Source organism: Dipodomys spectabilis, unplaced genomic scaffold, assembly GCF_019054845.1.
Source record: "Dipodomys spectabilis isolate Male_0828 unplaced genomic scaffold, ASM1905484v1 ptg000043l, whole genome shotgun sequence".
NCBI classification, from domain to species: domain Eukaryota; kingdom Metazoa; phylum Chordata; class Mammalia; order Rodentia; family Heteromyidae; genus Dipodomys; species Dipodomys spectabilis.
In genome coordinates, this window is record NW_024870720.1 from 31,972,073 (window position 1) to 31,991,923 (window position 19,851).

Consider the following 19,851-nt stretch of genomic DNA (forward strand, 5'->3'; position numbering starts at 1 on the left):
GATCAAAGCCAGCCTGGGCTGGAAAGCCCATGAGACTCTTACCTCCAATTAACCAAAAAGTCAGAAGTAAAGTTGTAGCTCAAGTGGTAAAGAGCACTAACTTTTGAGCATAAAAGCTTAGGGACAGCACCTACCCCTTGTTTTCAAGCTCCAGGAATGGGACACATAGAAAAAGAAATTAACATTTTTTTTTTAATGCGAAAGATTTTAAACTCCCTAAAGAAGCCCCGTTTTTTTTCTTTAAAAACCCTTCTTTCAATTTCACAAGCATCATTTATTTTTCTAATGTCTTCCCTTAGCCCAAATAATTAATCTTGAGTCTTTATGATACCAAGTTCTGATTTTTTTTTCTAACATTAGAGTGAAACTATATTTTTAAAAGGGAACTCCTAAGTTTCAACCTGGTAATATTTCTGAGAAGAGGAGTGGGAGTACAAAAATTTGCTGACATTCTGTCATAAATATCCCCCCAATTCCCTATTTGGTTGGTGAATCTCAGTAGTGGTGTGAGAATCATGAATCCTTCTCCACTTCACATGAAAACTTTTTGTATCACAAAACAGTCCTGAATTAAGTGATACAAGCTATAGCTTTCATTGATTAATCAAAAGTTGTTATTTATTTATTTTTATTTAGCATATATTAATTGTCCAAAGTAATGGCCTTCATTTTGACATTTCCATAGAATAAGAGAAAATCTTTGCCACAGGGGATTGATAATACATAAAAAACTACAGTCTTACACACTAAAATAGCAAACAATCCAAATGAACTGAACAGAAACTTTTTAATGAAGAAGCACAAATGGCCAGTAAAAACCTGAATAAATATTCAACATCTTTAGCCATCAAGGGAATGCACATCTAAACTTACATTATACCATCTGTCAACGGACTAAATCTTGCCTGCACCTTATTTTTGTATGGCCCTTGAACTAAGATTGGTTTTTAGCCAAGCATGCTGGTACATGCCTGCAATCCCAGAACTTGAGAGGCTCAGTCTAGAGGATCAAGATTTCTAGGTCAGCCTGGGCTACTGTCACCCACAAAACAAAAACCAAACCGAACAACAAGTGGTTGACAAAACCCCAAGATGAATATTCTGTGAATATTATATCAAATCATTATTCAGTATCTATAAATTAAGTTTATTAAACTCGTTTGTTTAGTATTGTCCTAGCTGTTTTCACACTTCAATGATCATTGTGTAGTTGTGATATAGACCATATGGGATTTCCAATGGTCTTGTGCAGATTTTTCTCTCACTCTTCTCTGTGAAGACTTTTAAATGTCATTGGGAGTATGAGAATGCAGAATGTTAAGATCTGAGGGGAGAAAAGGATTGAGCAGGGTCAGGCAAAGCATTTGTGGGAGGTATTCTCAACCATTTGTGTCAGTCAAGTGTGAAAGAGGAAAAGACAAATGGTTGCAGAGATCCAGGACTTGAATTTTTGGCTATCTAGGACTTGTGCTAATGAAGAGAATGAGTAGAAATGTGGGAAGTGATGGGTGTCAGTGCTAATGTCAAAAGAAAGTGTGGCCAGCAGGAGGCCGAGTCACTGCCAGAAAAAGAAGGGCTCCCAGATCTCTCCAAAGGAAATAAGTGGTGGGAGCAAAGTGAGTAAGCTAGACTAAACTCTGAGAGGCTCAGGTTCAGAGAGGTGAAGGTTTCCAGCAACAGCAGTTTAGAGTGTGAGTGGACTCCAAGGGTGACCATCTTCACAGGCTGTCAAGAGAAGAGAAGGTAAGGATGCCTTAGGTGGTCAAGGATATACAAGAGAGAAGGTAGGACTGGTCCTTTTTGTGGACATTGACTTTGTCCAGAATGATGCCTAATACATGGTAGGAAAGAAACCAACATATCCAGATGAATATGAGAGAGTGACTGGAAAATAGTCCTTAGTGCAGTTGTGAGAATTAAACTACATATGTACAACTGATATATACATATATATTACTTATGAACGCACACCTATATTACTCATGATCACATACACATCAGTATATACTTAATATTTTAGTTCTCCCTTATCCACTGTTTTCCTTTGTCAAGCACAGTCTGAAAATATTAACTGGAGAATCGCCTAAATAAATAATTCATGTTTTAAATTGTGAGGCATTGTGAGTTGTGTGATGAAATCTTGTACTCTTTTACTCCATCCTTTCCACACTTGAATTATTTTTCTGTGCAGTGCATCCTCACTGTGTACGCTACCTTCCTATTGCTTACTTAGTGCCATCTTGGTTATCAGATTGACTGTCTTTCTATGGCAGTGTTTGTGTTTCAATTACCCTTATTTTACCTGATAGTTACTTTAAAGCAAAAGAGTAGTGATGCTAGAAATTAAGGTATAACAAAAAGAGGCCAAACGTACTTCCTTTAACTGAAAACATGAAAGGTTTTGACTTATAGAAAAAAAGAATGTTGGGATTCTTAAATTGATACAGTAGGATGTTTTGAGATAGAGTGATCACTCTTATATATGTTCCCACATATTATTATAATTGTTTTATTTATTAGCTAATATTGTTAATGTCCTACTGTGCCTAATTTATAAATGAAATTTATCATAAGTATGGGCATATAGGGAAAAACATAGTATATATTTGCCCTTTCAGTTATCTGTTGGCATGACTACACTACTGCACTATTCAGAGTGCTCCAGAAGTGTTGGCTAGAATCACATTATCGTATTATTATTGCTAGTTGGTTCTTCTAGAACCTACACAAACCATCTCACTAGGTCCCGTGCAGTGTCTAGTTCTTGTGTCTGCCGCCACTTTCCGATGCTCTGTGCAAAGCCTGGAAGGATAGTAGTCTGCGTGTTCTGTGCAACTCATAGCTCACCAAGCCATGAGGGCTAACCATATGTGGTTAGGTGGCAAGATTTCTCTACTTCTCATTCTCTAGGTACCTGCCTGCAATATCCTTTGTTACTCCTTTAGCTCATCTCCCTCATATACTCAAGTTCAATAGATAGACCCAAATTGAGAGCATTCTCTCTCTCACTTCATTGCCACTCACAAATAAGAAATATTACGGAGTTGAGTTTTCTGAGGACTAAATGAAAATTTACATAATAAATCAAAAATGTAGTTTAGAGGTATATACTATCCCTTAAAGTTTTCCATTCTACCTGCTGCGATTCCTTGCTTTCTGCCTTCCAGGATAGAGTGTGAACAACTGGATTGTCTCATTTCCTGTCTGCATGAAATTTTTAGTAGGAATTATGCTAATGTATTTTGTATTGCCATCTTGGTGGAAATTAAAGTGTAATTTTTTCCTTTCGGTTCAGAGGGCACTCTTTTGAAGAGTCATTAATGTTGCATTGCCTGGTAATGTATAGAATCTTATTTTATTTAAATTATGTTCCTTCTCAAAGCAGATTAGAACTTGCTGATTGCTGGTATTGGTATTTTGGTCTGTGTAGTAGAATAACAGCTGTACAATTTTAGTCCTATTTTCTATCCGCTGTAATGGGTGGTGGGCTCAAAATCCTTTTGTAGGTATGCTTTTTTTTTAATGGAAGCAACCAAAAATAATGAAGGAAACATTCACATGCGCACACACACACCATTCCCCCATTCTACTGTTCAGATTTTTTTTTTGTAGAGTTTTATCCTGTAGATGTATCTTGTCTTTCAGGTTAATGCAGGGTCTGCAATCATTTTTGGTCAGAATCACACATTGCTTGTCTGCTATACTTCTAGACTTGAGGGAACTCTAAGATATTTTATAACATGGTAAGAGGATCTAACAGGAGAATTACTAGATACCAAAGAGAGCATTCTGTTCATCCTCTGTCTTTGCATATTGTTGCATGCATGCTTATCTTTACACACACAAAAAACTATATACAATATATAACTATATAATATGTAATATTATCTCTATCTATCTATCTATCTATCTATCTATCTATCTATCTATCTATCTATCTATCTATCTATCTATCTATCTATCTATCTATCTATCTGCTTAGGATCACACTCAGAGCCTTGTACATGCTAGGTAGTGTTCTACCACTGACCTACACTCTCAAACCCTAAAAATTTAATAACTCAAGGCTGTTCACAGTGGCAAATGCATTATTAGTTAACATGTAACAAGTTCATACTAGATCTTCCTACATATATTGGTGACCCATTTTTTCGATAGCATCAATAACAGTCATTACAAAATTTTTTTACCCAGCTTTCTCTAGTATATGTATGTGATACTTTTAGACAGTGCTACTTCCTATCTAAACATCCTCCAAATTCCTGTCCTGTGTAGCTTGCTACCCTGCTTCTTTGGTGGAGATGAATGCTAAGAACTTCAGCTCTCCTCTTGCTTGCTGTGTTAGGCCTTGCTGAGATAGATGAGACCTGCCAGCTCAGGATCTATCTCCACCTCCTCCCCCGTCCCCCTCCCCCCCTCCTCCCACCTCCATAGACATGCCAGAATCTTCTTCCAGCAGAAGGAAACAACACCCTTATGGAAATATAGTTCTTTTCTCACCCTGACTGCTTTTCATATGTGGAACATTTCCAGTGAAAATAGTTCATCACTTTATCACTTGCAGAAAAGATGTAGATTATTTTTTTAAAATAGAAATTGCTTTTGTAGTTCTTTACAAAGAATCATTTTTGCCACTTTATCCTGTCTGTCATTATGCGGAAAACCCATGTGACTTAGTGAGTTTAAGAGACTTGTGGTCTGGATAAATCATGTCACATTTTGTTTTCTGATGGTGTTTTACACTGAGCTGTTTTTAAATGCTCAGGGAGAAGTGCTTCAGATAGCTGCCAACCAGTGCTGCCCGGAGTGTGTCTCCAGGACTTCTGGATCTTGCCGTCATGAGGATAAAATACATGAGGTAGGTGTTCTGTGACCCAAGTCTCATCCTGTGTCTGTGGATTGTTGACAGGATGAGTCTGTAGGCTCAAAAGATAAGAGAAGTCTTGTCTTTTCCTGGACTATAGAGGACCTGGCGCCCATTTCACTTTCTGAGAGCATTTAGGTTTCCTGAATAAGATAGAAACTGTCCTACTTATTCCACAAGCTCTACATAAACATTTATAGATTGAATTTGTATCTGTATAAAGATAGCCTGAGAATGGCTATGTTGAAGAAGTTGTAGTGTTGAATAATAAATGCACCACCTTCTTTTGTATTCTACAGACAGTTTTTATTTGGTAGTTATAAACAACTCTGAGCTGGTAAGGAGAGCAGATGACATTACTCCCGTGTTAAAGATGAAACAATTGAATTGTGAAGAGCATAAGGTACTTGCAAATGTCATGTGACTAAGAAGTGAGATAACTTCATCTACAAGCCTGACCTGTTGACTAATAATTCATGTTCTTTTTAGTGGGATTCAGTTTCTCAATGTCACTGCAATCAATATTTCAGGCTTTGTTTAAGGCTGTCCAATGCATTGTAGGATATTTAGTATCATCCCTGGCCTTCTACCTTCATGATACTAGTAGCAACTGTAATCATGATAACTGGAAATATCTTTAGGTATGACCAGATTTCCCCAGTGATAAAATGTTATGCACCTTCCTCTTGTACTCCTCCTTTAAAGACTGAAGTTTTAATTTTTTTTCATTCTACATCCTTTTGGATTAATTCAGAGATACTAAATGCTGATTTAAAAGCTATCATTGCAAGGTTTATAGTAGAAAATATAAAAATAGTTCAGGTTAATTCATACTTAAATGTTACCTTGAGGTACCAGGTAAAGTAGAATGCAATGGAAAGCTACTCTTTGATTCATTCTTTCTCTCTCACTTTCCCTAATGTAGTGTTTCCAACCATTCAGGAAGGAGAGAGCACAAGTTAGTTGGATTTGATAGGCCCACTCCAGGCCTCTGTTCAGTGTGGTATCAAACTTCCCCATGTGACAAGATCATCTTACTGGAGCCACAGTCTCCTCATGACATGAAGAAGCTACCCTTTCAGTTCTGCACAGTGTGCTGCTGAAGAACACCCAAGCAGCCTCTACACTGGGAATGTCTTCATCCCACCAGTTACCATATGATGCTCCATTAGTCTGAGTTCTATAGGCTAGTGTCACCTTTACTGTTCTCTAGGATTCTGATGAACTGGAAGGTGATACAGGGCTGCACGGTGATAGAAATAAGGCCAGTTCATGATGACTTGAATAGGTGTATGGTTCAAGGTGGAAAAACACCCAAATATCTCAAAAGAATTTGGTTCCAGGACATGTGGGGTTAGTTCCATGAGTCCACTGACTACTCCAATGACATTTGCTTTTTAGTATTATATGTGTACAGAGGGACAAGTCTATTTTGATTTAGGGTATCTGAGAACAATGACAGTATTTTTAGTTTTGTGGAGGTTTTTTTTTTTTTTTTTTTTTTTTTTTTGTCAGTGATGGGGCTTGAACTCTGGGCCTGGGCGCTGTCCCTGACCTCTTCAGCTCAATGTGAGTGCTCTACCACTTAAGCCACAGCACCACTTCCACTTCTAATTTTTTGAGTGGTTTATTGGAGGTAAGAGTCTCACAGACTTTCCTGCCTGGGTTGGCTTTGAACCGTGATCCTCAGATCTCAGCCTCCTGAGTAGCTAGGATTATAGGTGTGAGCCACCGACGCCTGTCTATTTTTAGTATTTTTATAATCATCTTCGTTGTCTCTTAGCTAACCTGGCTCTAAACTTTCCCCAGTATAGGTGTTCAGTAAACATCCATGAGTGAAAAACTCAGGCAATTAGTAAATCTTTTCTATCCTTTCTCCATGTGCTCATTTGGTGGCGTGTTGGCCATTAACGTGTGGTGCCTTCCCCTTCCCCTTCCTCTTCCCCTTCCTCTTCCCCTTCCTCTTTCCCTTCCCCTTCCCCTTCCCTTCTTTCCTTCTTTTTTATTGCTTTGGGTCTAGCAATTGCTACGAAAGTGCTCTGCTTCTGAACTACACCTCTAGCCCTTTTTCACACTGGTTGTGAGATAGTCATTTTTCCTTCTGAGTGCACCTGAACGTACCATGATCCACTTATTTTTGGTGTTCTCTCATAGCTGGAATGATAGGCGTATGCCACTGTAGCAAGCCTGGGTTGGCATGGAACCTTGATGCTTCCAGTTGCAGCCTCCCAAAGGTAGCTAGGATTACAAGCATGATTGAGCTTTTCTCAGAGCACAGCTCTTCAATGGGCTCCTTTTGCTTGTTCTCCTTCCTGCCTCTAGTCCATCATGCAGAAAGCTCTAAACTACATTAAGAACATGCCCATACATTGTTTTCCCTTAAGCACATTCAAAATTCATTCCCTCTGAAAATGTTATAATTGTATTTCTGGCACCTGAACAGTGAAAAAAAAAAAAACAGCTGAATTCTGAAAACTGTAGGTTTTAGGGAAAATTTCAAATATAGCTGGAGATTTTTTTTTCAGTTGAGAAGATTCTAACCTTAGTGTTGAGTTTTAAATTGAATGTGCTGTATTGTCTTCCTGTTTTTCCTTCCCTGCCCTTTCCTCTTCCCCTAGGTTCTCTCCAAATCCTTCCTGATAGCACTCACTTTCTTGGCTGGTTAAGGACTTGCTTGGTTTGGCCTGAGCCTGGTCTTGTCACTTCTATCACTAGTTGTTTCTTCTTCTCCTCCTCCACCTCCTCCCCTTCCCCCTCCTCCCCCTCCGCCTCCTCCTCCTCCCCCTCCTCCTCCTCCTCCCCCTCCTCCTCCTCCCCCTCTTCCTCCTCCTCCCCCTCTTCCTCTCTCCTCCTCCTCCTCCCCCTCCTCCTCTCTCCACCTCCTCCTCCCCCTCCCTCTCCACCTCCTCCTCCCCTTCCTCCCCCTCCTCCTCCCCTCCCCATTCTCCTCCTCCTCCTCTTCCTCTTTCTCCTCCTCCTCCCCCTCCCCACTCCTCCTCCTCCTCCCCCTCCTCTTCCCCCTCCCCCTCCTTCTCCTCCTCCTCTTCCTCTTTCTCCTCCTCCTCCTCCTCCTCCTCCCCCTTCTCCTCCTCCTCCTCCCCCTCCTCCTCCTTCTCCTCCTCCTCCCCCTCCTCCTCCTTCTCCTCCTTCTCCTTCTCCCCTCCTCCTCCTCCTCCTCCTCACCCCCTCCCCCTCCTCCTCCTCCCCCATCTCCTCCTCCTCTTCCTCCTCCTCCTCCTCCTCCCCCTCCTCCTCCTTCTCCTCCTCCTCCCCCTCCTCCTCCTTCTCCTCCTCCTCCTCCTCCTCCTCCCTCTCCTCCTCTTTCTCCTCCTCCCCTCCTCCTCCTCACCCCCTCCCCCTCCTCCTCCTCTTCCTCCCCCTCCTCCTCCTCCTCCTCTTCCTCCCCATTCTCCTCCTCCTCCTCCTCCTCCTCTTCTTCCACCCCCACCTCTTCCACCTCCACCTCTCCTCCTTCTCCTTCTCCTTCTGTTTCCTGTAGTCTTTTCCGTTTTTTCTCTTTCATCTTGTTTGGAAAGCAGTTTCCAGCACACTTTCCTCTCCTGCTGAATAGCATAAGCCTATCACTTTGGCCTCTGGCTTACATCCCATAGGACAGGTCATGGAGATGCTCCCAGAAACTGTGAGAGCCTGGTGATTGAAGAACTCTGATGTGGCTATCTGAAGTGAAAGCCTGGCCCTAGGAAACAGATTTAACAGAGACTTTAGGGTAGCCTGAGTGTGGTGGGAGGAAAATAGCTGAGTTAACACTGTTCCCAGCAGTCATGATTCTAGCCTTGGGGAGTCAAAGATAGGTTGCACCTCTAGGCTGCCCAAGAAAACCATCCCTGAGTGAAATGCTGGGTCTTAATGGATGCTGGCCTCTGTGCCCACACAAGGAAGCATCTTACCAACTAGCATTTCAGCAACCCAACTGGCATTTCAGCAAGGCACAGTGAGCTTCCATATCTTTCCAAGAGTGAGGAAAATATGAGCTTTTTGGATGACTCCCAAGATTTTGGGGCTTGTTGCATGGGTTTATGATGGCTAGGATTGGGGGAGACTGTTAGGATCTAGGCCAACCTTGCCAACCAGAAAGGGAGCCAAGGCCAAATCTGTTTGTTCCAATGCTTTCTGCCTATTTCTTCCTGCCCTCCCCAAACAATTCATGAAAGGGAAGGGAAAGCACTGTTAATTCTTTTTTCTTCTTCTCTTCACTAATTCAATCCCAGCACAGGATAAGATAAAGCCTGAGAAGGTAGTATGTGATGAGTCTCTGAAAACAGAGGATGACAGGCAGGATTGGCTTAATGTGAATCCTACTGAAGAGAAGAGGGAGGAGGGAGAGCACTACTCATTCTGCCCATCCATGAGGTTAAAAGGAGAACTAATTTGTGTGTGATGGAAGAAATGATTATCGAATTCAGCCTTGTTCTCTGAAAAGTAGCAAATATAATTATAATACGCAGTGAACATTTCCAGATATTTAGTATTCTGGCTGTATAACTTTGTAAGAGGAACAAATTATATGAATTAAAAAAATTTTTTTTGTTCTGTCAAGTAAGCCAGGCAAATGCTTTATGACCTTATCTTTCTTTTGGACTCATGTCAACCCTTAAGCTAACTTGTTAGCTGAATATGCAGGGAAATATATTTAAGATGCTGTCTGCAGAATTTGCATTTGCCTAGTTTCAAACTCTCATATATTCTCTAAAGGATATTAATGAGGTGAAGATGGCAGAGCTCAAACTGGGTCTTGCGGGAGCACCACTTTGTGCTTCCATTAGTCCCTGATTTTCTAGAACTTTCCTTGCTGTCACAGTGTTTATTCAAAATAATGCTTTTGAGTTGGACACCAATGGCTTGTGCCTGTAATCCTAGCTCCGCAGGAGGAGGCTGAGATCTGAGGATCGTGGTTAGTGCAGGCAGAAAAGTCCATTAGATGTTTACCTCCAATTAATGAGCAGAAAGCCAGAAGTAGAGGTATGACTCAAGTGGAAAAACTAAAGGAACCTATCTAGGCCCTAGGCCCTGAGTTCAAGCCCAGTATTTTCACAAAAAGAAGCAGTAATGCTGTTGTACATGCACATGGGGAACAACATGAAAACCATTTATGTAGGTATAAGTACAGTTCAGCAGGTACTGAACCGTTTTATCTCTCAGCTGGGTGCCTTGCATGCATTATTGATCCTCAGAACACTCTGGTGACAAGTGTATCACTCTGAGTAGGAAATGAAAATGGAAGGGACTAAGTGACTTGTTTCCTAGAGAGAAATTGAGGCAGTGATTTTCTTCTCTTGCCTGGGCCCTTTACATCACCATCTGGTTCTGCCTCTGTGGCTTTACATCAAGCCGTGGAGTCTCTCCTAAACGTTATGTTAGTCCCATAATTCTCAAGCTTATCATGAAGAAAGAATCCACTGCTTAATTTTCTGTCCCTTGAGTTAGATGATCACAGAGCCGGAAAGCTTCCCTCACACAGCCCTTTCATTTTGCAGATGAAAAACCCTTGATGATTGACAGGTTGTTATTATAGTTGATTTTTGTGGTCTCTGTGTGAAAGGTGGTACAATTACTAATGTTTTATAAATAACAGTGTTTTTTAGTAGTAGCAAAAACAAGTTCTCTGAGGGTAAGGGATGGGAGAGGTGAGAGAGAATGGTGGAAGATGTGACTTTATCAAGAAGCATTGTACTCATAACCTGACTTATGGAATTGTAACCTCTTTGTACAACTACTTAATTAAAAAAAGCCACAAGTGCTTGTTTTAATGAACTAAATTTTTGGATGTTTAGAAGTAGTTTCTTTTATAAAATAAAAAGTTTACTTCAGGTTGCTCATTTACTCATCACTCTATGAAATTTCTTAATATTGTAGTTTATTTTGTGATGACAAAATCACAGTGCCTTATTGATGAAAATTTGTAAAAAAGAAAAAATAAGCAAGCAGAAAAAATATCTACAAGTAGTCTCACTACTCTGACAATTTTGTTGATATTTTCATTGTTATCTGGGGTTGTTATGTTATCTGATATCATTGTTATGTGGATAGCAGGAAAGACAGAGGAAATAAGGATGTAGATAGATGATACACAGAGATATGTCTTTTAATATAACTGGAATTATGCAGTTTGTGTCCTTCGTTAATGCATTATATTTTGAATAGTTCCCTAGCAAACCCTTGGAGAACATTATTTTTTAATAATAGGCATTTGGGCAGATTTTCAGTTTTTATTAAAACATTCTCAATTCCACTATAAAAAAACAAGGTGGATTTTTCTTAAATTTAAGTCCTTTTGGTAATATTCTTTTTTTAAATTTAATTTTATTGTAAAGATGCTGTACGGGGGGGTTACAGTTTGGTAATTTTATTTAGATGATAGCTTGTGAAAGGTGAAATTAGTAGGTCAACACATTTAAGGATTTGGAATGTTGATGCTATGATGTCTATCCTAAATAAACTTACACTGCATTGGCATTGTCCAGTGATGAAGCCACTGAGAAGCTCATAGGCATGCAATCTCTTTTCAGGTGTGTCTACCTTGGTTAGTCTCTACCTGGCTGTGTCCTTCCAGGTACAATGGTGAGGAGCTCTGGCTATGAGGGTCTTCTTTCTCTATAGCTTCGTCAATGCTGGATACTGTGAATTTTAAACTCTTCCCATTTCTGATATTGAAGACATGCTAACCAGTTTTAAATGGATATTTCTATGCAATTAATGAAGTTGAACGTATAGGCTTATGGCCATTATTTTTGTTGGAATGTTTGCCTTTTATTATTGCTTATAGATGCTCTAGTTCTAATTAATAAAAGTTGCATATTTTAGCTGGGCACCTGTGGCTTATGCCTGTAATCCTAGCTCCTTAGGAAGATGAGAGCTGAGGATTATGGTTTGAAGCCATCCTAGGCAAGAAAGTCTATGAGACTCTTATCTCCAGTTAACCATCAGAGAGCCAGAAGTGAAGCTGTAGCTGAAATGATAGAGCACAAACCTTGAACCTAAAAAGCTCAAGGACAGCTCCTAGTTCCTGAATTCAAGCCCTAGGACTGACTGGTGTGTGTGTGTGTGCGCGCGTGCACACACATATGCACACAAGCACAAAAGTTGCACATTTTTCCTTTTTTTTCTTTTTTTAAAGTATATTTTTTATTGTAAAAATACTGTAGAGAGGGCTTACAGTTACATGAGTAAGGTAATGAGTATATTTCCTATCCTTCTCCTTTGTTTTTCCCCTACCATCCCTTCCTTCCCCACCTCTCCAACTACAACCCCCCCACCCCCTGCCAGAGTTGTAAAGTTCATTTTCAACCTAGTGTCTTGTACATCTCATTGTTACATTGGGTCAACCTGTATCAAATTTGCACAGTTTTATTGGTTTGTCATAAGCCTTGTAAGTTTATTTATAATATCTTTTTGACAGATTAAAAAAACTTAACTTACCAGAAGCTATGCATTTTTCTTTTATAAGTTTGTCCTCTGCTCTGTGCTTAGTCCTTTCTAAGAAGTAAAGGTCAATGGTCTTCTGTCTTTTATTAGCCCATCGTGTATGGTCTTGTCCATTTATATGCTATACTGAATTTGAAATTTTATGTGTAATTATAGTAAAAGTAAAAATTGATGGCAGAGGTCTTGGCACTCCCATCGGTGTCCATTTCTATTACTCACAATCAGAACAAAAGCATAAAAGAGGAAAGAAGGCCATGAATTTGTAGTGGAAAAAGGGAAGAAGATGACACGCCTTCATTTTTTGTTTTAATATATTTAATTGCCAAGTAAAAATTGAATATATTTAAGGTGCCCAGTGTGATGATTTGATACGCACATACATTGCATAATGATGTCACAATCAAATTAATACATACATCACTACCAAAGCTGTACCTTAGATCCCAGCATGGGTTCATCTCATGTCTAGAAGTTGTACATTTTGGCCAGCATCTCCCCATTTTCTCTCTGCTCCATTCCCTGGTAGTCTCAGCTGTTAGCTCAAGTGAACCCATTCTGCATGCCAGAGCCCTTGCTGATTCTCTAACAGGCTATCTCATTGAACCCTTGTAAGCACCCAGGACAACCTAGCTGCTGCACTTTTTAGTTTTTACAGACAAGGAAGCTGAGGTTGACAAACATTAAGTCATTTTACCCTGTTCCTAAGGTAGGAAGAGCTGAACTGGGACCTGCAAATGTGCAAATGTCCTAGGAAATCTTGCTTTGGCTGACTTACTTCTCAGGCTTGTTATTGCTCTCTTATACTGCTTGTAAGTCTATCTATAAGACAGTGGTATGATAATAAAGTGAAGACTAGGTTCCCAAATCACTAGCTAACTATGAGTACTTGTTACTATATTGTTATAACAATAGCCTTGACTTTTTTTTTTAAGTAATTCTACATTAGACTTGGTATGCTTACAACTAGTGCAACAATTTGCAAAATAAAGGACTACTGATTTGTGTAGGTAAGACAGGGCTCTTTTGTGTTTGAGGGAAATCAAAAGCTATTTTAGATCCCAGTTTGAGGGGAAAAAAGACCATATTTATTTTCAGTGTTTCTCAATGTGACTTCTATTTGAAATCTTCAGATTATATTTTGTTCCTAGATTGTGGGATGCTTTAATAAAAATCCATGTATGATTTTGTTGAATCAGATATTCGTCATATGCTAAGATTTAATAGAAGCAAAAAGGAATAGGTTCCAATATTTAAGAAATGTTTTCAGGAGGGAAAAGTAAAGAAAAACTGTATTCATTGGTTGAATTTTAGCCTTTGTCTTTTGAAAGGCCACCATGATTTCATTTGACAGCAGACAACCTGAACTTTGGCAGCTACTTCCTGAATTATTCAAAATACTTGTGGCTTTTTACATGCCAGTTCACTCCGCATGACTGTGGCTCATTGAGAAACTTTGGGTGTTTAGTCAATCTCAGCACAAAAACCTGGATTAGTAGATCACTGACAAAGTTCTGGTTCTGAGAATGTGGTTGCTAGTGTGAAGTGGGTTAATAGCACTCTGTATGAGTGGTGGGTAGCCTGGCTCTTTCTGTGGTTTGTTAGAGGGAGAAAGGGAGGGAAGAAGGGAGTATATGGAATGTAATTAGGAAGAAAAGTCGAAGAAAGCAGCAGATCATAGAGCTATTGAAAGTGATAGGACTTGGTGTTGGGGGTATAGCTCAGTGGTAGAGCTTGTAGTTAGCATTCACAAAGTTCTGCGTTTTGACCCCCACTCCCACCCCTGAGCTTAAGAGACAGAAAGGGAGAGGGAGAGGAAAAAGGAGAGGGAGAGGAATTAAGAGAGGGAAGCAAAAGAAGGAAGGAAAGAAAAAGGAAGGGAGGGAGGAAGGAAGGAAGGGAGGGAGGGAGAGGGAGGGAGGGAGGGAGGGAAAGAAAACAACAACAACAAGTAAACAGTCTAGATGTTGTGGGCAAATCTTGTAGTTTCAGCAGCTTAGGCTGAGTTCAAGTCCAGACTAGGCAATAAAACTAGACTTCATCTCAAAAAGAAACAAATTATAAAAACACAATAAATGTATGTGTGTGAATTTTACTTGGTGATTCATAGATTTTTTTAAAAATATAATGAGATTGAGGTAATTTTTGTGTGTCTGAAATTTTCAAATACAATATCCTAGGGATGATTAAAAAGTAGTCCATTAAGAAATTTTTTCTAACTTGAATATTGCAAACCCTCCACTCAATATTGCAGTCTCAGAGTCTTCTACCTTTCCTGAGTTCCATCCTTAATTTGTATAAGAGGAGATGTGTTTTTGTTTGGCCGGCCTGTATTCTGGAATGAATCCTCCTTTGCATTTTTCCCCTTGGCACAGCATGGCACAGAGTGGGCCTCTTTCCCATGTGGAATGTGTTCTTGCAGTCATGGAGAAGTAAGATGCACCCAGCAGCCATGCCCCCCATTGTCATGTGGATATCAGGAGCTGGAATTCATCCCCGAAGGAAGCTGCTGCCCAATCTGTGTGGGCCCTGGGAGTGAGTATGAGCTTTGAGGTTACATGGTGGCACTCTGTCTCTTCCTTGTCTAGTGTACCTCAGCGTTTCCCATCCCACCCCTTAGAAACAAGGCATTCTGTTGTTGCACTTGGCAGGAAGTGATGTTTCAGAGGGAGATTAGAATATATCTGAAATCTCCACTCCAAATTTGCGATTATGTGGGTATCTGATTTAATAGTTTTTCCTTGTTCAGATACAGCTTCTGAATGGGAAAGAAAGTAGAGAAACAGTCCTTGATAGGATTCCTCAGGGCCGAGAAAGTTCCTTCTCTCCCTTTGATGGGGAGAAGGACTAAGAATGTTTTCTGCACTGATTCTGCAGGCTGGTCTTTAAGATGCAATAATATCTTTCTCCAAGACACACTCAGCAAGAAAGAGGTCTTGCATTTGTCTTTATTATAGCCTCATTGAACATATTAACTCTACTTCAAACTAAGACATCCAACTTTTGATTAGCAAGTCAGAGGCAAGCTTCCAAGTCCTCTCCTTGGAATATGTGCTTGGCTTCTGGACCTCTATAATTGCATGTCAGAGATGTGTGTTCCCTTCCATTTTTATAACTATTGGTGTATGATAAACAGGAATTTATGGTTAACAGGAATTATTGTTGTTGCTGCATTATGCTTTCCTCTGACATATGATAACTAAAATCCTTTATCCAGTAGCACCTGGATGCTACATTCTTTTCTTATTTTTCCCCTTAAAAATCCCTCATGTTTATTTCCAATCTCTACTTCATTCCTGGCAATCCTTTGCTTTGGAGAAGCATTCCAGGGATTAAAATGTATGTGAAGGAATGATAAAAGTAGAATGCTTGCCTGTGCATTTCATAAATCACCCACTCCCTGATATCATTTCTGTCAGGTGTTTGGAGCCAAATAACTCTGCTGGTGAAAAGACATGAACAACAGAATGGGAGGTGGCAAGGGGCTGTGTGGTCTGAGTTACTGGGATTCTTTCTCTCCCTCCACGAAAAAGATGCATTAGAAGCATTTTGCTTCAAGAGATTGGGACATTAAGTAGAGCCAACCACCTATTTTGCGAGAATGCAATGTCCCTTGTTCAAAAAGTTCAAAGTGGAAAAGTTGTTACTTTGTCTTTTTAGTCTCTCTTTCAATCTGTCCTGGCTTTTATTTGCTATGTAATGTGCTCCCGTGAGCCTAAGAATACTCAAGAACTGAGTGGAGACACTCTCTAGCCTAACTCTGTCACTTGCACCCTCCTGTCTCTGCTTTAGGTGGAAGGTGAATGTTCCCTAGACAGGGAGTGAATGCAGGTAGCTGAGAACCTATCCCAGGAAGGTAGTGTGATTTGGGAACACACATGAGCTGAGGTTCAAGTCCCACCTGACTTCACTTACAAAACATTCATGTTGAAACTGCAAGGTTGTGACTACAAAGCATTAAACTCAGAGCCACCTCTACTCACTATAGTCCTGACTTGTGTGCCCAGGCAGTCAATCCTGAGATTAGCAAATGCATTTTGTGTAGTAATCTTTACTCCTTTGACCTTCCAGAGCCCTGTTCCTATGAAGGCCGTGTATTTCAGGATGGAGAAGACTGGAGACTGAGCCAGTGTGCCAAGTGTGTGTGCAGAAATGGGCTCTCCCAGTGCTTCACAGTTCAGTGTCCACTTTTATTTTGTAACCAGGTAAGGAAGACAACCTCAAAGTGTGTCTGACACAGCCTGTTAACTGTGCAAGAGCTTGGAGTCTCTTCCAACATTCTGCCACAGAGCCTAGGACCCATTAGAAACTAGAAGACAGGCTCTTTTGCTTTTCTTAAACTTTTGCAGACCACCTCTGAGATGTTTCTTTTCCCCTTAGAAGCTACAGGATAGGTCTAATTACCAGCCATTTAGGCTAATTGTTTCATAATGAAATTGAGACTTGAGGGGACACACAAGGAAGCCTCCAGCCTGAATTGCAGATGTTCTAAAAATGTCAGACTAAACATCTGGGAAAGCTGGTAATCTGATCAGTTTTCTGATTGTTTTTTTCGTGCGTAGATATAGTCTGCTTTTTAAAGACATAGACATGTTTGTGAACATGATTATCCAGATGTACACAATTTATTCCTGATAGGATAATGATTCACATTACCAAAAGATTTTCCCTGGGGATGTTTAAGATACTAGGATCGTGTTTTTTTATTGAAAGCTAATCTGATTTTCCAAACATTAAGCTCTTATACAAATATGGAAAAGAATCACAAATAAATGTGGTATAGGTGGTATTTTTTAGTTGTTTTTTTTTTTTTTTTGCTGTGGTAGAAGTTCCTATGAAGGCTCCGTGGCAGTTGACAGATAACTGTGAAAGGAATTTTGCCTCCAGTGGGGGAAAAATAGCTCATTTTTTGATCTAAGGAAAAGCTGGAAGCCAACATTTAGTTGATACAGAGCAACATTTTGTATCAAATAAAGCAGAATCAATAACATGGCATATTGTGACAATTGGGCAATATTTTTAACGGCAGATAAAGGGCAATTAGACAAGAAGTGCTAAATGCCAAATAGAGAGAAAATGCATTTAATTGGAAGACTGGATTGCATTATCCACACTACTCATGTCTTTTCTCCCAGTTCATCACCAATCTTGTCCTTGGTGGACAATTACAAATGAGCTTCTTGGGAGAGTTGCCTAACATCTTGCTTCTCTGCTCTTCCATTACGTGGGCATTGCAATGTTGAAGCAAACTTTGATTAGCACATTGGGTAGGGTGAATCCTCTTATATTGGAAACGTAATGATGCAGTTTGCCACCATTACAAGAAAGGAAGTGAGGAGGAAGGAAGCAAGGAACATCCCAGTGAGATCTGGTGTAAATCTTCACAAATTAAACCCCACACTGCATATTAAACATTGAGTAATGGAAAGTACTATTTCACATTTTAGAAAACACTAAAGTCTTGCTTCATGTACAGTATTCACTCGTAGTTTGCATCCATATACATAATTAAGGGTAAAAAAGATGAAGCTTATTGCCATACTTTAGAGCTAAAATGATATGCAAGCATTCTGAAGACTTGAAAATACATTGAACTCTTAGGGAGAATAATGAAAGGGATGACGTTGATCAAGATATATTGTACTTATATATTGACCTGATGCAATGAAAGCCCTTTGTACAACCACTTAAAGATAACAAAAGAAAATAATTTGATCTCAACCAATCTGGTATGTTTTTGTTAGGATGATTTTAAAAAGTCACTGTCATATCATTTAGACTCATTTTGTTGGTTTACTATCATCATTAAATATTGGAACAACCAACTATAAAGCTCACAAACACCTTTACCATCACACACCAACATATTTTGTGTGCTTAATATGTGCCTTTGTCTCATTTTAATCTAATTCAATTCCAATGTTTTCCCCTTAGGTTGGTCTTAATAAATCACCTCTGCTCTAATTGTACTTATTTCCCCAGAAACAGCTATGAATCTGAAGTTACTCGCTTTTTTCTTTTCTTTGCCAACCATGTTCTCTTCAACCATTTTCCCCTCCACTCATTCCTAATAATCTCATTCTTCAGTCATGAGGAGAGTTTAAGTTTATAGTCACTACAACCTTCAGTATGTATTTAAATTTAATATTTTGCAGGGCTAAGGATGTTAGAATTCTTGCGTAGCATACACAAGATCCTCAGTTCAATACCTAGCATCCCAAGAAAACACATTTTTGTGATAATTTTACTTAATATTTCCTCTTAATTATTTTCTCTTCATTTTTCTGTCTTAGGTTCATCCTATTATTAGGGTATCTCTTTGTTTTATTTTATGGTATTTTTGGCAAGCCAAAAAGGTGCTCTATGAGTTAAGCCATACCCCCAGTCCTTTTTGCTTTAGTTTTTAATGCAATCTCAAGTTTTTGTCCAGGCAAGGTCTGGACCTTAATTCTCTTAAACCTCCTGTATAGTTAGCATGACCCACCAGCACCACCATGCCCACCTTAATGTTTAAGATGACGTCTCTCTAACTTCCTACCTTTGGTGATTATCTCAATCTCTGCCTTCTGCGCAGTTGGGATTACAGATATAAGCCAGCCCCAGCCTCCAAATGACTTTTAAATAAAAGTCAATAGTACATGATATTCAGAAGTTTTCTCTTTCTGTGAGTCTTCAGAACATTATTACTTTTTCCTTAAAGTGGATTCAGGACATGCTGCCCCAAAATATGTCACTATGACATATTGAATATTCTACATTGAAGGAATTTAAGAAAATCCAAGTTGCATGAAGGCCATTTGACTTTTGTCCCTAAAGTGGATCATAAAACCTAGGAAGGGTTTTCTGCCTCTGAAGCAGGTTGTATGACACTTGAGTGACAGGTGCTCTTCCTTTATGGGGAAAAAGGTGCATCCTTATTCTTGAAGACACAAGGATGTAGAAGATAATCTAAATAAATGGGCCTTGTTTTGCTTTCTCCAGTTTATTTCTGTGAGATTATATTCCTGTTGTATTTCCTCATGACCGTCTGTGTTTTCATCAAATCTTGAAGAAAAAGCACTCATACTCAGCATGCCTAGGACCCTGGAGTAAACACACACACACACACACACACACACACACACACACACACACACACACACACAAACACAAGGGTCTTGGTTCAAGTAAAACAAATTAATTTACATGATTATTTTTGTTGTTGAACTTTCTTTAATTGAAGAGGGCTTGGCTCTCTATAGCACTTTGAATCCAAAATAAGTAAAATGGGTGATATTTATCTGATATTTATCCTTCTTTACAGTTAATCCTTCAGGGCTCCTTCCCGCCCTTTCTTTCTATATACTTATTTTTGATCAAGAGAAATCTATTCGTACTCGTTGTTTGAAAGCTGAAATGGTTAGTGTCCTGTCCTGGAATGATTTCCTTCTTGGATCTATAGCTAGGAAATAGCATCTCACTTAGTGTAGCCCTCTTATAATGCAATAAAATCTTTTGTCATTCCCACTGCCCAGCTCTCTTGCATTCTGAATACAGGAAACACAAAA

The 19,851-nt window shown here is 39.5% G+C and overlaps 1 protein-coding gene across 1 annotated transcript in view; it reads left to right on the forward strand.

Annotated features, from left to right (window-relative positions):
* Fras1 (Fraser extracellular matrix complex subunit 1) overlaps nt 1-19,851 on the forward strand; it is a 448,626-nt gene that overhangs the window by 159,716 nt on the left and 269,059 nt on the right. Inside the window, exons 4-6 of the mRNA XM_042678144.1 lie at nt 4,766-4,858; nt 14,680-14,839; nt 16,376-16,509. Of these exons, the coding sequence (XP_042534078.1) occupies nt 4,766-4,858; nt 14,680-14,839; nt 16,376-16,509 (387 nt within the window). The remainder of the gene's footprint in view (nt 1-4,765; nt 4,859-14,679; nt 14,840-16,375; nt 16,510-19,851) is intronic.